This window comes from Dendrobates tinctorius, unplaced genomic scaffold (genome assembly GCF_039654945.1).
Source record: "Dendrobates tinctorius isolate UK_male_01 unplaced genomic scaffold, ASM3965494v1 ptg000017l, whole genome shotgun sequence".
Lineage (NCBI taxonomy): Eukaryota > Metazoa > Chordata > Amphibia > Anura > Dendrobatidae > Dendrobates > Dendrobates tinctorius.
The window spans coordinates 6128934-6150037 of NW_027361685.1; the positions used below are offsets into that span (position 1 = coordinate 6128934).

The 21104-nt window shown below is 41.1% G+C and overlaps 1 protein-coding gene across 1 annotated transcript in view; it reads right to left on the reverse strand.

Moving 5' to 3' along the window:
• Positions 1-15545: 15545 nt before the first annotated feature.
• The window catches only part of LOC141082416 (uncharacterized), a 197179-nt gene continuing 191620 nt past the window's right edge, over positions 15546-21104 (reverse strand). Inside the window, exon 7 of the mRNA XM_073566356.1 lies at positions 15546-16956. Within this exon, the coding sequence (XP_073422457.1) occupies positions 15860-16956 (1097 nt within the window). The 3' untranslated portion in view covers positions 15546-15859. The remainder of the gene's footprint in view (positions 16957-21104) is intronic.

The window sequence follows — 21104 nt, forward strand, 5'->3', positions numbered from 1 at the left end:
ATGTGATGCCCCTATCACCGACTCTATTGTCTCTGCGCTGACTGTAGGACTTGTAGCTGTTTGAAATTTAATAAAAATTCATTGGTTATAAAGAAGCTGTCCGGTTGAGTTATGAAACGAGCCGTGTCCTCATGATTCTCCCCTTCTGAATTCAGATCTGACAATGACAATTTTACTTGTCCCTTGTTTTTTCCTTTTACCGCTACATGTTATTGATACATAATAGTTTCAGTACTCGGAAACATTACTTTTGCAAATATAAAAATGCATAATATTTTGTTAGGCCAATTGTCTGATACTTAGGCTACTTTCACACTTGCTTTTTTTTTTGCAGCGCGTTTTTCCCGCAAAAAAACGCATTGAAAAAACGCATACAAATGCATACAAATGCTGCGTTTTTTTCAAGCATTTTTATGAGCATGCATGAAAAAAACGCAGCGCTTTTATGCGTTTGTATGCGTTTTAAGTGCGTTTTTACCGCATTTGCGTTTTTTTCCAACATTAGGTGGCCCCTCACACTAACCCAAACCATGACTTTACTAACCCTAACCCTGACCCTAACTCTGACCCTAACCCTTAACCAAACCATACCCTGATCCTAACCCTAACCCTGACCATAACCCTAACCCTGACCCTAACCCTAACCCTGACCCTAACCCTTAACCAAACCATACCCTGACCCTAACCCTAACTCTGACCCTAACCCTGACCCTAACCCTTAACCAAACCATACTAACCCTAACCCTTAACCAAACCCTAGTAACCCTAACCCAAACCCTAACCCTAAACCCTAGCTAACCCTAACCCTAACCCTAAACCCCCTTAACTAACCCTAACTCTAACCCAAACCCCTAAATTCCATTGTCCAACTAATGGTTAAAAAAAAAACGCATGCGCAAAAAAGCATACATAAGCATGCCAATGCGCACATATGCGCACCCATAGACTTATAATGGGTATCTTGCTGTAAAAAAACACATTGCGCGCGCATGCGTTTTTTTTTTGAGGCAAGTCGGACGCCCAAAAAATGCAACAGGATGCATTTTGTGCGCCCGAGCGCATACCGCAAAAAAACGCATGCGCGGAAAAATGCATACAAACGCATGTGTATGCGCACATAAGCGCATCCCATGCAAAATATAGGGAAAAAAAGCATGCGTTTTTTAGCGCTAAAATCCAGTGCGAAAAAACGCAAGTGTGAAACCAGCCTTAGAGGAAGCTTAGCAGCAATTCCAATATCTAAGACATATCTAAACACTATTACGGATTACACACAGTCACAGAAATTGCATTATGAATTGTGGCCCTCATTCAGTGACAGCTCTTTTTTCTTGTCTCTTGTACTCCTGCACCGGGTCATCTCTTACAATGGTCCAACGTTATCTACAAGCATTGATGGATTCCATTGTCCTTGATCTCTTTTTTCCATAGGTGCAATATCTTGGTGAAATCTCTCACCGTGCTCATCGCTCACGACTTCACAGTTTGGTTGAAACATGTCTTGATGCGAATGTAAGAAATGAATCTTTAAGGACATGTACAGCCAAGATCCTGACACAGTGCGGAAAATAAGTATTTGATACGCTGCCATTTTGCAAGTTTTCCCTCCTACAAAGAATGGAGAAGTCTGTAATATTTATCACAGGTACACTTCAACGGTGACAGAAAATCTAAAAATAAAAAAAACAGAAAATCACATTGTATGATTTTAAAATAATGAAATTGCATTTTATTGCATGAAATAAGTATATGATCACCGACCAACCACCAAGAATTCAGACTCTCTCAGACCTGTTAGTTTTTCTTTAAAAAGCCCTTCTACTCTGCTGTGACCTGTATTAATTGCAACCAGTTTGAACTTGTTATCTGTATAAAAGACACCTTTCCAGATAATCAGTCACACGCCAACCTCTCCACCATGGCCAAGACCAAAGAGCTGTCTAAGGACACAAGGGACAAATTGCAGACCTGCACAAGGCTGGGGTGGGCTGCAGCACAATAGGCAAGCAGCTTGGTGAGAAGGTAACAATTGTTGACAAAATTATTAGAAAATGGAAGAAAAACAAGTTGACTGTCAGTCTTCTTCGGTCTGGGGCTACATGCAAGATCTCGTCTCGTGGAGTAAGGAAGATTCTGAGAAAGGTCAGAAAGCCCAGAACTACATGGTAAGACTGGGTCAATGACCTGAAGAGAGCTGGGATCACAGGACCGGGCCTGTGCATAGCTAATCAGCTACCTAGTGTTCACTGGTGGATACAGACTGACCTGCAGGTAGCCGCCAGGTACCACTCCTGGGCAGAACCCAATATTGCAGCTGCAGAGGTTCGCTGACACTGAATAAGGATACGTCTCTGTTCAGACTAGTAAGTTCTGGTACCTCTACAGAATGGTTACTGACACTGATTAGGGCAAGGTTAAGACACTCTGGTCGATGATACTGGAACAGGGTTTGGCCGAACACAGACCAGATGACAATGTTCAGGCACTGGCCACTCATGGACAAGCTTCAAGCACTGGCTGCTCCGGGAATGAGATTCAGGCTATGGCCTTTCTGGATCCAGGGGACTACGGATACAGGACTTGCCACACCGGAATGAGTTTCAGACACTGGCTGCTCTGGGACCAGGGGATGACGGATTCAGGACTGGCCACACTGGGGCAAGGAATACAGGTTTAGGACACTAGCCAAACCAGGACCAGGGGACCTCATAACTCACTAGTAGTACACCTTACTGACTAATGATTCTACACGTTGCATGGCGAATCCCTAAGGGAGAGGGAGTCTTTTATATAGGATGACTCCCAGCAATTAGCTGGAAGCCATCTTCCAGGTGTAGTAATTATACTAAATATCTCTGAGCAACAAGCTAAGAGTATTTAGTATATACTTGCTCTGCCCCTTTAAGAATGGGGGAGTGCGTGCATGTGTGTACTAGGTGCTCTGCTGGGAGCTGCGGCGCTCACACAGCCAGGAAGTAGGAGAACGCTGAGGATTGTGCCGAGGGTCTGAGGCAGTGAGTAAGCTGGCATCCCACCATGCAGGGGTGCCAGTAATAGAGCTACAAGCACACTATGCCATCATGGATTAAAATCTTTCCGGGCACGCAAGGTCCTGCTACTCACACCAGCATATGTCAAGGCCCATTAGAAGTTTGCCAATAGCCATCTGGATGATCCGGGGGAGGCAAGGGAGAGTGTCATTTGGTCAGATAAGACCAAAATAGAACTTTTTGCTACCATCACCACCCGCCATGTTTGGAGGAAGAAGGATGAGTGCAAATCCAAGAACACCGTCCCAACCATGAAGCACGGTGGGGGAAAACATCATACTTTAGGGGTGTCTTTCTGCAAAACAGACAAGATGACTTCACCGTATTTAAGGGAGGATGGATGGGTCAAGGATCGCGAGATTTTAGCCAAACACCTCCTTCCCTCAGTTGGAACATAGAAAATGGGTCGTGGCTGGGACTTCCAGCATGGCAATCACCCAAAACACACAAGAGGAACTAAGAAGCATTTCAAGGTCCTGGAGTGGCCTAGCCAGTCGCTAATCCTGAACCCAATAGAAAATTTTTGGAGGGAGCTTAAAATCAATGTTGCCCAGCGACAGCCCTGAAACCTGAAGGATTAGGAGAAGATCTGTATGGAAGTATGGGCCAAAATCCCTGCTGCAGTGTGTGCAAACTTGGTCAAGAACTACAGGAAACGTCTGACCTCTGTAATTACAAACAAAGGTTTCTGTACCAAATATTAAAACAGTTATCCACTACCCTAATTTGTTTAATTTTGTATTCATTAACCTTACTATTATGTGCCAGTAATGCCTCCATACTCTTATTATAGTAATATATACCTTTATAAGGCAGATAGCATCACTTGGTGTCTGCCAGATGCAGCTCTGATGTTTATCAATCACTTCTTGTCCCCCGGCGTACTGCGCTCTAATACTACAAGCTCCGCTATGCGTTGCAGTGGCCTGTGAGCCAGCACTTAGCACGCCTTCTCCATTTTCCACACAAACTCCTCCCTGCCTCCTCACCATCACCATATATATACACACACACTGTATATATGTATACATAGACATACTGTATGCATACACATTTCCTATTCTTTGGCATGTTTGTCACACATGTATCAGATCACCAAACAAATGTAAATATTAGCCAAAGATAACACAAAATGCAGTTTTTTAATGAAGATCTTTATTATATGGGGAAAAAGAAATCCAAACCTTCAGGGCCCTGTGTGAAAAAGTGATTGCCCCTAAACCTTATAACTGGTTGGACCACTCTTAGCAGCAACAACTGCAATCAAGCGCTTGCAATAACTGGCAGTGAGTTTCTGGAGGAATTTTGGCCACTCATCTTAGTAGAATTTCTGAGCATGGACCGCCTTTTTAAGACACAACAGCATCTCAATTGCATAGCTCCCTGCATGACATCCTGGAGAATGGGGGTCTGGCAAGCTGCTTACTAGGGTATCTGTCTCCTGGTATTTCCAGGAGTCCTTGTGTGGAGTAGATTGTGTACAAAAGAATGAGCTTTGAGGCTTAAAAGATGATGATGATAATTATGTCCCCCCACCATATAACGATAAATAATATAGATTATCAGTCTGAGCTATTTATTCTCCGATTCTGTTTAATTATATACCTCCATGTCATATTCATCTTTTTCTTCATTATTCTTTTCATAAACAACATTAATTAATAAACCTATAATGGATGCTGGACAGGATGTAGCATGAGGCGTGCCGTCTATATAAATAGTTGGAAAGAAGGTACGGCTCTTTGGGTTGGTCATCTGACAGTCAGAACAGGTCTCACGATATTCTGCATTCTGCGTTTGACAGCTGGCACACGTCCAGTCATCGGGAATGTATATAGAAGTATAAATGAATGTAATGCAGATATTGCAACTGACATCTTCCTGTGTAAATACTTGTTTTGCATAAAATTCAGCAATCTTGTTATATTCCTCTCCTCATGCCCTTTTTTCCTAACTTCCTCTGCCATCTTATAAAATGCTTCCGGGTCCTGTAACACCTCATAATACCTGAGGCTGGGACGCTGCTCTCTACTCATTAACACATTCTTCTATTCCTTCTTATCTAATGCTCCTCCCCTCGTGATCGGAGGGTTTCTTAACGTACATTTTCTTTCTCACTCCACTATGGGTCATATCTGTCTTATAGATATCGACTGACTGCTCCCACCCATTCTATCATCTGAACGCATCTGAGGGACATGTGTGTGCGTCTTGAAACAAATTCTCACGGGGTTATGAACAGTGGGATATGTGACAGTAAAGGCTGTATGTACTCCTTATGTCCGAGTAAAGGGGTCTTCAGTGAACATAGTGATGTCTAGCTATCTTGAACACAGTAATATAGGGAATTAACCCACAACTAACACCAGAGTATTTCACAAATCTCGTGTATCCAGAAACTGCGTAGTCTAAAAGTACTAAATAAATTGTTAAAATTTCTGTTTCCTCAAAACTTTTGCTTTAAAACATTTCAAAGAAAACCATCTCATAGAGAAATGTAGTGACATTAGTAAAACAATAACTAAAAAGTAACAATAGACCTCGGATCTCACAGAGATATCTGTACAAATCAAGCAATTACCATTCAAGCAATTCTCTTTCTACCTGAACAAATTTTAACAACTAACCTTATAATTATAGTATGCAGAACAAAACTAGTTTATCCAATTCTCTAATTTCACAACATATATATATATGTATACACACATAGAATGCATTCAAAAATTTTAACCACATGCTAGTACGCCTCCTGCTTGCAAATCATATACACTACAAAAGACAAAAGACAATAAATTTAAAACTGGTACTGACATCAAATACTGCGAATCCTTGACACCAAAACAATTCACAATTTACCTATCCATATGCCAGCCTGATTTGTAGAGGTGAAAAAGCTACACCTGGGCAAACCATACTTTTCAGGGAGAGAGCAATCACTCAGTCACATCAACACGGTAATTGAAATTACCCTTCCACCCATATAACTTATGAACCTATGCTGCAGCTAAAACACCATCATCTTAGCCAGATGATGTCCGGTGGGAAACCCGCAAGAAGTCACCAACCATTTAGAGGTTGGAAAATCACTCAGAGTAATCAAGCCCCTACTCCCACTTGCCCACTGGGAGAGACACAGTTCAGACTTCCGCGATCATCGGTCAAGCCGAGAGCAGGACCGGAACCAGAGTGACCGTGAATTTGCTCAGTACGTCTCCCTATGTATATTTTTTCCTTTTCAGGCTGGCTGAGGTAACAATCACGTATGCAAACAATGAAAACAGCAAAGCAGAGAGGCAAAGCAGATAAGGCAGACAATTAAGGAAATCGTGACCAGGGTGGGTTTTTGGTGCTAGGACTTGTAATAAATAGTGGTAATCACCTCTAGATAGGTGGTTGACATTTCAGCAGAGGGGGAAAAATAGTAATCACCTCTTTCCTTAAAAATATATATATGCCGTGTCATTCACGTCACCGGGCCCAGTTTATACCGTGGGCGTATGGCCGGACGTGAGCACCTATATGTGTATATATATAATATATATATATAACTTCTTCGACCTTCTAAGGTCGGAACCAGGGTGATAACCCAGTGTGAACACCCCCTTTGTACTCTGCTCTGTTTTGTTTCTAGTAGCGCTAGTGCAGTATGAAATAGTTTTTATCAGATACTAGATGGATTCTAGATACACCCTCTGAATTGGTTAGACCGGATAATACACACAGACAATTAAGGAATTATATACCTGACCGGGTCCGTAGGCTCAGGACTTTCAAACGTGGTCAGTTTAAGGGTTCAGAGAAGACAGACAACTATCTCCTCCCAGCCGGACGTGAATACAGAGGGGTAGGTAAGATTATATATTTTCTCACCAGGTCTCGAGCTGCAGCCTCGTCCTGCTGGAAAGACGTCCGTCCTGGGGGAGATTTTGTTGCGGCTGTGATCGTCTGGTATCGTCCTGAGCCCCACTGTTTGAGCGCCAACTGTTGATTTCTATGGATTCTGCCACACTAGGGTGTGGCCCGTCTTAATTGTCTGTGGCCGAATTGGATCTCTGGCAGAGATTATACGTGCATGGAGAAAAGAATACACAAGACAAGGTGTATCATGTCAATATGATTCTTCTCTGTCTTTAATCCAAGGTGTACAGTTTTTATAACAGAAATCGCGCTGTCTCATTGTGTTACATCATGGGTGCATTTCCAAATTACTGTTTACCCCAAATAGCAAATTAGTATTGCTCTCATATGATCTCATATGTTCCCATATTGCTACATAATCATTATGTACATAATTATCGTCTTCTAGCCCGATCCACCCTAGTCCACCCAGTATTACATGAAGCCTAGGTGGGTTATACAATACAGAAACAATTCTCAGAAAATCAGAAGTATCTTAAAGCAACATGATCCCAATATTCAGCAAAGCGTCCATATAGTGGTGCAGTTTTGATTCTTGTATATATTCATATGCCATATATTGTCCCCTTAACACTAACATACTTGCATAAGGGTTTTCAAGGGTATTCTAACCATCCATTAGCCTTCTTACACAGTTATCAAACACAAAGTACCATAAAAACACTGGAGTGATGGTTGTTGGAAATGGGTCTCTATACACCTATGAAGATATTGCATTACAAACCAGACGTTTGCAGCTAGAATAGTCATTTATCACATTCACAATGTATAGGGTGTATTTCTGAATCATTTAATGATGGCTTCATTGGAAAAAACTGTGCTTTTCTTTCAAAAATTAGGAAATTTCTACGTGATCCTAAACTTTTGAATGGTAGTGTATGTGTTACCATTCTTTAGAGAGCTGAATTATATTGTGTTGTGTTCCTTTAGCATAATATTCTATATAACATATGTGATGTGTACTAATGTTCATGTACAGTTTAGGGAGAGTAAGGTGCTTTCTTTTGGGGACATAAGAGAGGACACCTTAGTATATAGTTCTTATATACAAGGGTAAACTAAGGGAAAGGGACAAAGAACCAGCTGAGATTGTAGCAAGGGGACCTCTTGTTTCATGTAGAAGCACCAGATTAAGGGACATCTTGGTAAAAAATCGCATTGGGATGCATAGTGTGAATTGGTTACACACCGGCATAACGAAAGGAAACCATAAGTGTGGCCATTGCCCTTATTGCAAATTCCATTTAACGGACCAAATTATTCGCATGGGAGCTGTAAGCCATTCTGTTGCAGAGTTTATCTCATGTAAAACGAATGATGTTGTTTATGTAGTGCTCTGCCCGTGCAAATACTTTTATATAGGGAAGACCACACGGCCACTATATGTCCGTTTTAGGGAACATTATAAATCTATCATGTCGAATAAGGGTGTACCGAGATTGATTCATCATGTCAGACAGGCACATGCAGGGGACCCGAATGTTCTGGCATTTGCGGGTTTGGAGAAAGTGGATTTGCCCCCACAGGGGGGAGACCTACACTAACTTCTACTAAGACGTGAGGCTAGGTGGATTATGCAGACTAATGCAATGGGCCCCACAGGATTTAATGATAGGGTGGACATGTCCATTTTTCTGTAGCAAATTTTCCCTGATAATAGTCACTTATCGTTTGCGGTATCCTTAGTAATATTTTGCTTGTATAGATGGTAGATAATATTATAATCATGTGAAGATTATTTACAGGGAAGATTAAATATAATAATTATTAGGGCATGTATCCATAACTAAGAACATATATGATATATCATTGAGTATATTTTAGTCATCACATGTCTGTTCTTTAATTATTATCGCTATATTTAGATCGCATAATTTTTGTATAATTAGGTTACATGTTATTAATTTTTAATTTAATATCTAATTTAATTATCCATTCAGTGTGCAAGACAGTGATATTTATAGTAAAATAGTTTTGCAGATAAATGTATATATATGGAATCTGATGAACTACATTATAGTGTAAAAGATTTTTCCCTACACATTTATGTGAATTTCTGTGTTTTCACGTTCGTGACTTGGTTTTAATTGTTTTTAAATGTCTATGTATTTCATGTCATTATGGCAGCAGCTGTAGAAAGAGGAGCAATAAGGTGGCAAGGTATAATTTCCCACGTCACATTCTTCTACTCACTGACCCGTTGAAGTGCTAGTAGGCACGTCGTCAGATTATGCTCACTCTTTCCTCCAGCCTCCTGGCCATGAAGTTTTCATGTAGATTGCTAAATAAAGCAGACTTTTTCACCTGGATCGGTGAGTGCTATGGTCTTCTTTTCTTCCATGTGGATTTATATACTGTGTCTTCTGTTCCAGCACCCGAGATCACGGGGTTCAGCCTCTATCAGCAATATGGATATAACAGCTTTATATCGGCAGTAGTTTTGGCAGTGCTGTCTGGCTTTTTCCTTACATGTTGATGATATACAAGGGCAAGTGTAGTTCATTTGTGGACCACTAGATGGGGGCATACTAGTGTGCTCTGTTAGGTATAGTTGATAGGATGGTTATAGAGGGTTAAGTATAGGAGGGGCTGCCGGGTGGTAAGACAGGATTTTCTAGGAAGTTAGGTCAGACCCGGCCAGGGTGCCCAAGTGTCCACATGGGCTATAGACCCGGACAGCTCATTAGCCACATAATGTTAAAGCGCTGCAACCCACGTTATCCACAGCCACTGTGCATCATAGCAGTGGGCCAAAACAGGGAAGAAAAGATGTGGCGACTCATCACCTGGGCAGATGCCTTTTAGGGCAGGAATCGGTGGGTGGAGATAAGGGGAGGGGGAAGAAATAGTAAATTAGTGATAGGGGCTTGTTATAAGTCTCCAAAAATAATGGAAGCAACAGAGAATATCCTCATAAAGCAAATAGATGAAGCAGCGACTCAAGGAGAAGTCATTATTATGGGGGACTTCAACTACCCTTAAATACATTGTGGAACAGAAACCTGCAGTTCCAGCAAAGGTGATAGGTGTCTGACAACTATGAGAGACAATTACCTTTCACCACTGGTTCAGGACCGAACAAGAGGGGGGGCACTGCTAGACCTAATATTAACCAACAGGCCAGACCGCAGATCAAATGTAAGGGTTGGGGGTCACTGGGGTAATAGTGATCACAAAATAATAAGTTTTCATGTGTCCTTTAATAAGATGTGTAGTAGAGGGGTTACAAGGACACTAAACTTCAGGAAGGCAAATTTCCAACGGATGAGAGATGATCTTAGTGCAATTAACTGGGATGATATCCTGAGACATAAAAATACACAAAGAAAATGGGAGACGTTTATTAGCATCCTGAATAGGACCTGTGCACAATATATACCATATTATTATTATGCATTTATATAGCGCCATTTATTCCATGGCGCTTTACATGTGAAAAGGGGAAATATAGACAAGTATAGCAAACATGTGTAAGACAAGGGACACACAAGTACATAAGGAGAGGGGACCCTGCCCGCGAGGGCTCACAGTCTACAAGGATGGGTGAGGATACAGTAGGAGGGGGTAGAGCAGGTCGGGCGGTGGTTCAGTAGACCGAGGATCATTGCAGGCTGTAGGCTTGTTGGAACAGGTGCGCCTTCAGGTTCTTCTTGAAGGTTTCCGTTGATGGTGAGAGTCTGATGTGTTGCGGCAGGGAGTTCCAGAGTATGGTGGAAGCACGGGAGAAGTCTTGTATGTGGTTGTGGGAAGAAGAGATAAGGGGGGAGTAGAGGAGATCTTGAGATGATCAAAGGTTGCTTGCGGGTAGGTACCTAGAGACCATGTCACAGATGTATGGAGGAGACAGGTTGTGGATGGCTTTGTATGTCATGGTTAGGGTTTTGAATTGGAGCCTCTGGGCGATAGGAAGCCAGTGAAGGGCCTGGCATAGGGGGGAGGCTGGGGAATAGCGGGGAGACAGGTGGATTAGTCAGGCAGCAGAGTGTAGGATGGACTGGAGCGGAGCCAGAGTGCTAGAGGGGAGGCCAGAGAGTAGGAGGTTGCAGTAGTCGAAGCGGGAGATGATAAGAGCATGCACTAGTGTTTTTGTGGTTTCGTGGTTGAGGAATGAGCGGATCCGGGAAATATTTTTGAGTTTGAGGTGGCAGGAGGAGGCGAGGGCTTGGATATGTGGTTTGAAAGAGAGCGCAGAGTCGAGGATCACCCCAAGGCACCGAGCGTACGGGACTGGGGAAAGAGAGCAGTCGTTGACATTGATGGATAGGTCTGGTGGAGGGGTTGAGCGAGATGGGGGAAAGATGATGAATTCTGTTTTGTCCATGTTCAATTTGAGAAAGCGAGCAGAGAAGAAGGCTTAGATAGCAGACAGACATTGTGGGATTTCATTCAATAAGGAGGCGAGGTCGGTTCCAGATAGGTAGATCTGAGTGTCATCGGCATAGTGGTGATACTGCAAACCGTGGGATTCTATGAGCTGTCCCAAGCCAAAGGTATACCATATGGGAATAAACATGCTAGAAATAGGAGGAAACCACTATGGCTAAACAGTGCTGTAAGGGGTGCAATAACAGACAAAAATAAAGCATTTAGAGAATTAAAGCAAGTAGGTAGTGATGAGGCATTAACTAAATACAGAAGATTAAATAAATTCTGTAAAAAGCAAATCAAGACAGCAAAGATTGAGACAGAGCGACTCATTGCCAGAGAAAGTAAAAATAATCCCAAAATATTCTATAACTACATAAATAGTAAGAAGCTAAAAAATGATAGTGTTGGCCCCCTTAAAAATAGTCTGGGTGAAATGGTGGATGAGGATGAGGAGAAAGTCAATATGCTAAATGACTTTTTTTCAACAGTATTTACTCAAGAAAATCCCATGACGGATAACATGATCAGGGATAAAAAATTCTCCATTAAATGTCACCTGCTTAACCCAGCAGGAAGTATGGCGGCGTCTAAAAATCAGTAAAATTGACAAATCCCCGGGCCCGGATGGGATAAACCCCCGAGTACTGCAGGAATTAAGCACAGTCATAGATAGAGCATTATTTTTAATCTTTAAAGATTCCATAATAACAGGGTCTGTACCACAGGACTGGCGTATAGCAAATGTGGTGCCAATATTCAAAAAGGGGACAGAAACTGAACTTGGAAATTATAGGCCAGTAAGTTTAACCTCAACTGTGGGTAAAATCCTGGAGGGTTTTCTAAGAGATACTATACTGGAGTATCTGGAGAAGAATAACCTTATGACCCAATATCAACATGGGTTTACAAGGGACTGTTCCTGTCAGACTAATCTGATAAGCTTTTATGAAGAGGTAAGTTCCGGACTGGACCAAGGGAATGCAGTGGACGTGGTGTACATGGACTTTTCAAAAGCTTTTGATACGGTGCCACACAAAAGGTTGATACATAAAATGAGAACAATGGGGATAGGGGAAAATATGTGTAGGTGGGTTAAGAGCTGGCTCAGGGATAGGAAACAAAGGGTAGTTTTTAATGGAGCACACTCGGACTGGGTCAAGGTTAGCAGTGGGGTACCACAGGGGTCAGTTTTGGGCCCGCTTCTTTTTAACTTTTTTATTAATGACCTTATAGGGGGCATAGAGAGTAGAATTTCAATATTTGCAGATGACACTAAACTCTGCAGGGTAATCAATACAGAAGAGGACAATTTTATATTACAGGAGGATTTATGTAAACTAGAAGCTTGGGCTGATAAATGGCAAATGAGCTTTAATGGGGATAAATGTAAGGTCATGCACTTGGGTAGAATGAACAAGATGTATAATTATGTGCTTAATTGTAAAACACTGGACAAAACTGTCACTGAAAAAGACCTGGGTGTATGGGTGGACGACAAACTCACATTTAGTGGCCAGTGTCAGGCAGCTGCTGCAAAGGCAAATAAAATAATGGGATGCATTAAAAGAGGCATAGATGCTCATGAGGAGAACATAATTTTACCTCTATATGTCACTAGTGCGACCACACTTAGAATACTGTGTACAGCTCTGGTCTCCGGTGTATAAGAAAGACATAGCTGAACTGGAGCGGGTGCAGAGAAGAGCGACCAAGGTTATTAGGGAACTAGGGGGTCTGCAATATCAGGACAGGTTATTACATTTGGGGTTATTTAGTTTGGAGAATCGAAGGCTTAGGGGTGATCTTATTACAATGTATAAATATATGTGGGGACAGTACAAAGACCTTTCTAATGATCTTTTTACTCTTAGACCTGTGACGGGGACAAGGGGGCATCCTCGACGTCTGGAGGAAAGAAGGTTTAAGCATACTCACAGACGCGGATTCTTTACTGTAAGAGCAGTGAGACTATGGAACTCTCTGGCATGTGATGTTGTAATGAGTGATTCCCTACTAAAATTTAAGAAGGGACTCGATGCCTTTCTTGAAAAATATAATATTACAGGGTATATACACTAGTTTCCTTAATATTGCGTTTATCCAGCGATCTAGTCTGATTGCCGTATGTGGAGTCGGGAAGGAATTTCTTTCCCCAATGTGAAGCTTACTGTTTGCCACATGGGTTTTTTTGCCTTCCTCTGGATCAACATGTTAGGGCAAGTTAGGATAGGATATGGGTTGAACTAGATGGATTTAAAGTCTTCCTTCAACCTTAATAACTATGTTACTATGTTACATGACTCGGTCGGTCAAAATATGGAAAAATTATAGCTCTCAAAATGTGGTGATGCAAAAACTATTTTTACAATAAAAAGCGTATTTTAGCGTGCGACAGCTACCAAACATAAAAACCCGCCATATATAGTAAATCAAACCCCCCTTTATCACCTTAGTTAGGGAAAAATAATACAATTTAAAAAAATGTATTTATTTCTGTAATGTTACGTGAGATATTACTGTAAGATATGATGTTCTGGAACACTCTAGAATCTTCCCTTCCTCCACACACAGATGAAAATTGGCCTGTCACAGCTAAGTGAAAGGAGTGTTAATTAAGCTGGAGAGGAGAGCATTTCTTTGTTTGAGACATGTGGCTGAATAAAACTATGAGAGATATTAAACTAAGCTAGCACGGGCTCCGGTCGCGGCAGAAAAATTATACAGACATTTCTGTGATCTGCGCAGACCCAGCTCCGCTACAGTGGATCTTGCAAAGTTTTAAAACCTCCCGAAACTGAGATATGGATTATTCCCAAATGGAGTGTCCATATCATGGCATGCTTGGTGTTGTTTTACTGGATTCGATAAACTGAGAAAAATGAGACCATGAGCGAGTTTATACGAGCTTCCCTCATTAAGATATAGTTATTATAAGTTTTACAGTTGAATTGCAACTTGCAGAAAGGGGGGCTGAACTTCTCCAGACTGCCCCTTTCGTGATGTAACCGACCCTAGGCTATAAGATATCCCTGCCTTAAAATTCTTCAGTTAAGCTGGAGTTTTCATGCTGCAAAGACCTGCAGATGTCTGGGGATGTGTGGCTGGCTGGCTGCCCCTCCCCCTAGCACATTGTTTGCCTAATACCAACTAAGCACATGTAAGTGTACTTTCTGCTATCATCCCTGTTATTTTATATTTGCCTTGTACATATTTAATGTCTAACCTTTGTAACAACTTTTTATCTATGTAATTACTGCCCTCTTTGGGGAATAAATCATAAAATTATCAGTCTGTCTTCAAGCTCTAAGAAACGAACTATGTGCTTTTTTAGATAATCGCTACTTTGTAAGTTTATAAGCCACTCCTGTGTCAGGAATAGATAGTGAGAATACCGTATATACCACTCAGGGAACACTTACCTTTCAGAGATAATTTCCATATTCATACTAAATAATGGCACAGATCTCCCAGACATTATGATTGCACATATCCCTAGTCTTTATAACGATATTGCACTCATTCCCTGACAGACCGCAGCATGGCCATTAGTTAGAAGCTGCTAATGATCTTTGAAGCAGGTAAGTTTTCCCTGAGTGGTACATATTGGGCCGTCTGAAGACTGAGTTTAGTCTAGGACAATTTGTCTGCACTACTAATTAACAGCAGTTACATTACCAAACTAGGGCAGTCCCTATAGGAGAAAAACACAAGAATTATACTGTATTGTCACATACCATCTATTCCTGACACTGGAGTGGCTTATATACTTACACAGTATATAGTTTGAGGTCTGGGATCTGCCAATATGTGGCTAGTTTTCTGACTGTTTCGGATAACATGATACATGATTTTAGCTTTTTTGTCTAGTCTCGCTTGAATATAGGTTAATATTAAATAGTCTCCTGATGAGTCGCCTTTGGTGAGGATGATGAAACCCATAGAAATGAGAGGCTTGGAGAGCGAGTGTGTATACTTCACCTCACCCTATGTATTCAACTGTGGGGTATATGTTTTTTCTATTAGTCACCTATTAACTAATCTTCAGGGGGTGAATTATGGATATAGTTTTACATTTGGAATTAATAAAGTTTAGTTTTATCCTTTTGTCAGCAAACATGAGGAATGACAAGAGACAACGCATTTAAGAAGATTCAACTTTGGTTAAAACTATTCCAACATTATGAATATAAAAAAGGCTTCTCCCCTGTGTGACATCTCTGATGTTTATTAACAGTTGATTTCCAAGTAAAATATTTCCCACATTAAGAAAATGAAAAAGGCTTCTCCTCTATGTGACTGCTCTGATGTCTAACAAGAATAGCTTTCCGGTTAAAACATTTCTCACATTCTGAACAGGAAAAAGGCTTCTCCCCTGTGTGGGTTCTTTGATGGCGATCAAGATCTATTTTCCATTTAAAACATTTCCCACATTCTGAACATGAATATGGCTTCTCTGCTGTGTGAATTATCTCATGTGTAACAAGACTTGAATTCTGAGTAAAACATTTCCCACATTCTAAACATCAAACAGGCTTCTCTCCTGTGTGAGTTCTTTGGTGCCTAACAAGATTCCCTTTCTGGTTAAAACATTTCCCACAATCTGAACATGAAAAAGGCTTCTCTCCTGTGTGAGTTCTTTGGTGCTTAACAAGATTGACTTTCAGTCTAAAATATTTTCCACATTCTGAACATGAAAAAGGCTTCTCTCCTGTGTGAGTTCTTTGGTGCATAACAAGATTGACTTTCAGTCTAAAATATTTTCCACATTCTGAACAGGAAAAAGGCTTCTCCCCTCTGTGAGTTCTCTGGTGATCAATCAAATGTGATTTCTGGATAAAACATTTCCAACAATCTGAACAGGAAAAAGGCTTCTCTCCTGTGTGAGTTCTATGATGATCAACCAAATATGATTTCCGGTTAAAACATTTCCCACATTCTGAACAGGAAAAAGACTTCTCCCCTGTGTGAGTTCTCTGGTGACTAACAAGATGACATTTCTGGTTGAAAGTTTTCCCACATTCTGAACACGGAAAAGGTTTCTCCCCTGTATGAGTTCTTTGGTGATTAACCAATTGTGAATTCCGGTTAAAACATTTCCCACATTCTGAACAGGAAAAAGGCTTCTCTCCTGTGTGGAGTCTCTGGTGCTTAACACAATATGATTTATTGTTAAAACATTTCCCACATTCTGAACAGGAAAAAGGCTTCTCCCCCGTGTGAGTTCTATGGTGATTAACCAAATCTGATTTCTGGTTAAAACATTTCCCACATTCTGAACAGGAAAAAGGCTTCTCCCCCGTGTGAATGCTCTGATGTCTAACAAGAATCGCTTTCTTGCTAAAACATTTCCCACATTCTGAACAAGAAAATGACTTCTTTCCTTTAGGAGCAGTTTGTTTTTTAATGCCTCTTTTGTGACTTTGATTTTCCTTAGTAGTCAGTAATGAATCAGAAGATGGGACCTGTTTCATAGGATCAGATGACAGATCTTTGCTGTGAATGGATGATGATATATCTGGAGTAATAGCAATCACTTCAGTTCTATCTTGTAGGATCTCAAGATTATCAGATTTAAAAATTGAAGATGTCAGCTGTCCTTCTGATCTCCTGGAACAGTTATCTGCTAAAAACAATTTTTTTTAATATTTTTGAACATTTCTACTTAAACTGTCCATAAAAATGGCAAGCTATGTAAAAAACTTTAATTATTTACCAAGACAATGACAGTTCACAGTCTAATAGAAAACCTTGTTGGATGAACCAGTAGTGTGCGGTGTTCAACTGTTTGTTCATTCTGCATCCGAAATATCAAATATAAAGAAGCCAATCAATTTTATGTAGGCGAAAATAATACCAATTCTCATCTCACAAAAACAAGTCCCCACTCAGGTCCATCATTTGTCAATGGAAAAACAGATAAGGCAGGTTAGGGTTAGTGCTATAGTTAGGGTTACTGTTAGGCTAAAGTTAGGGTTAGGCTAAAGAATTAGGCTTTTCGCAATTGTCTCCTCAATGATTTGGTCATGTCAGAGTTTTCTATTTCCAGAAAAAAAAATAAAAAAAAAATAAAATGGCCCGTCAGTAGTATAGTGCAGAGGAGGCTTAGGCACTTTTATGTTCTGACAGTGAAGAGAGTGCAGTGTCAGATGGCGATGTGCATTTTGAGGGCTTTAGTAGCAGTGACAGTGATAGCTCAGAAATGAGCAGTGATTCTGGTCCATCCTCACACACAAGGACCAGTACAACAAAAAGGAGAAATAGCGCTTCTGGAGAAATGTCTCCAACTCAGGGAACAATGCCCAGTACTAGCGCTGTCCCTAGTGCTCGTGAATTGGCGCACACCAATGTCCAAGGGGCTTTGCCTCTTGATGTAGCATTTCCCAGATGGGAGGCTTCGGATTCGGCTACTCCATTCATCCCTAATTTTAATGCCATTCCTGGTATAAATGTGGAGGTGGAACATTTTGGACCAATTATTTTTTTTAATTTGTTTCTGACAGATAGCTTGCTAGAGGATATTGTCCTACAAATTTATATGCGTCCCAATTCATCAGCCAGAATCCACGATCCTATTATGCTAGGTCAAATTTATGGACACCAACTAATGTCATAGAAATGAAAACATTTTTAGGACTTACATTCGCAATGGGGCTTGTTAAAAAACGAGCATTCAGTCTTATTAGTCCAACCGCCCTGTTCAAGACACCCCTATGCTTTCTGCCATTCTTCCTAGGACCCGTTAAGAAAGCTTTTCGCATATATGAGAGGAAAGATAGCCAACTAAACCCACAAGGATGTCCTACTTATCTGGGGACATCTGGAAAAATCATTTGGGAGCTGATAACTCCATTTTGACAATAAGGCTACAATCTGTATGTTGACAACTACTACACCAGCATACCCCTATTTAAAAATCTTATTGAACATAACGTAGGGGCTTGTGGGACCATTCGCAAAAACCGTCAGGGGTTTCCACAATCAGTAGTCAAAAAAATTTCCGAAAGGGGCAGTCAGGGGTTTTACACAATAGAGAGCTGCTTGCCCTTAAGTATAAGGATAAAAAAGCTATTTTTATCCTGAGCTCGATCCACACAGATGCCACAAGGGCCACTGCAGACCAACAGGGATCCACTACTCCAAAACCTGTGTCTGTCATTGACTACAACAAATATATGGGGGTGTGGACCTTGCAGATCAGGTTCTACAGCCATACCAGGTATCAAGAAAATCATATGTCTGGTATAAAAAGTTAGTCATGTATTTGTTTCAGGTGGCCACATATAATTCTTTTGCGTTACACAAAAAAGCCAGAAATGCAGATACTTTCCTTGATTATCAGGAAAAGGTCACTGAAAATCTTGTTTTTGAAAATTTTGTCCCCGCCAATCCTTTAGAATGTGAAGATGTCAGAAGACTCACTGAGCGACATTTTATTGCACTCATCCCAGTAACTGAAACAAGAAAGAACCCCCAGAGAAGATGTCGTGTATGTTCCTAGAGAAGAATGAGGCATGATCCCCGCTATTATTACCCACAATGCCCATCACTGCCAGCCTTATGCCTCCATGACGGCTTTACACTCTTCCACACAGAACCACGTTTATGAACTGTTTTGACATTCAAGCATTTGGTTTATTTAGTGACAGACACATTTGAGTAGAGCTGACTTAACAATTTCTGGGGGTAGGTGGGGGAGGTCTCCAGAGACACAAGCTGGGAACAATATATTGGACACTACAATGACATTTTTGCAATTTTTGCTCTAAAACTTCTACTACGAGTTTCTGGAAATCTTCCATGTAGTGAAAATGGTCACTATATCCATAGATGAATTCCCAGAGGGGTGTCATTTCCAACATGGGGTCACTTTAGGGGGGATTCTGTTGTTCTGGCACTTAGCGGCTCTCCAAAGTGTCATAACAGCAGAATCCCCCCTGAAGTGACCCCATTTTGGAAATGACACCCCTCTGGGAATTGGAAACGACCCCCCTCTGTGAATTCATCTATGGGTGTAGTGACCATTTACCTATCTATATATTTTCCAATGTAAAATCTGGGGTTAGAACAACATTTTAGTGGTAAAAATGTAATTATTTTTCTTCACTGCCCAATGGAATCCTCCCTGAAGTGACCCCATGTTGGAAATGACACCCCTCTGGGAATAGGAAATGACACCTCTTGCAAATTCATGTATGTACACCCATAGATTTACCTATGATGACCATCTACCTATTTTCCAATGTAAAATCTGGGGTTAGAACAACATTTTAGTGGTAAAAATATAATTATTTTTTCTTCACTGGCCAATGGTATAATTTTCTATGGAACAGCGGTGGCGTCAGTATGCTCACTGCGACACTAGAAGAATTCATTCAGGGAAGTATTTGGTAAAATGCAGTCACTTTTGGGGCTTATGCTTATCTGGCACCTCAGGGGCTCTGACAATGTGACATGTCACCCACAATCAATTCCAGCAAAATCTGCTCTCCAGTATGACGCTCCTTCCCTTCCAAGCTCTGCCATGCGCCCAAACAGTGGTTTACCCCCGCATATGGGGTGTCAGAATACTCAGGACAAATTGAACAACTTTTGCGGTCCAATTTCTCCTGTTACCCTTTGGATACAAAATGGAGGGCGAAAAGATCTTTTTTTTTTTTTAAATATGATTTTTTATTTTCACATTTCTACGTAATTAATTTCTGTGACGCACTTGGGGGTTCAAAGAGCCAACCAAACATCTAGATAAGCTCCTTGGGGGTCTAGTTTAAAAAATGGGGTCATGTGTTGGGGGTTTTCACTGTTTAGACACGTCAGGGGCTCTGACAATTTGACATGTCACCTACAAACAATTCCAGCAAAATCTGCTCTCCAATATGGCGCTTCTTCCCTTCCAAGCATTGCCATGCGCCCAAACAGTAGTATTCTCCCACATGTGGGGTATCGGCGAGCTCAGGAGAAATTGCACAACAAATCACATGGAGTAATTTCTCCTGTTACCCTTATGAAAATGCAAAATATGGGGCAAAAAATGAATTATTTGTGAAAAATGTTATTTTTTTTATTTCCACGACTCTAAGTTATAAACTTCTATGAAGCACCTGTGGATTCAAGGTGCTCAATACACATCTGCATAAGTTCCCTAAAGGGGTCTAGTCTCCAAAATGGTGTCACTTATTGGGGGTTTCCACTGTTTAGGCAGATCAGGGGCTCTCCAAACGCGACATGGCAACCGCTAATTATTACAGCATATTTTACATTCAAAAAAATCAAATGGCGTGCCTTCACTTCCGAGCCCTGCCGTGCGCCCAAACAGTAGATTTCCCCCACATATGGGGTATCGGCATGCTCAGGAGAAATTGCAAAACAAAATGTATCATCCATTTTCTTCTATTACCCTTGCGAAAGTAAAAAAAAATTAGGTCTAAAGGAAAATTTTTGTGATGGTGTGATTCCTTGAGCTTGAAGTTCACCTTTAATCCGTTTAGAAGTTTTTCTGGGCTCTTTTGTTACCATTCATATTATCCATCTCTTTGATTTGCCATGAATTTTCCTCCTGCGGCCACGTCCAGGGAGGTCGGCTACAGTCACATGGAGCTTACATTTCCGAATATTATGTGCAGCTGTAGTCACAGGAACATGAAGCTGCTTGGAGATGTCTTATAACTTTTACCTGTAACATGTTTGTCTATAATTTTCTTTCTAATCTCCTGAGACATCTCTTTCCTTCGCTTCCTCTGGTCCATGTTGAGTGTGATACACACCATGTCA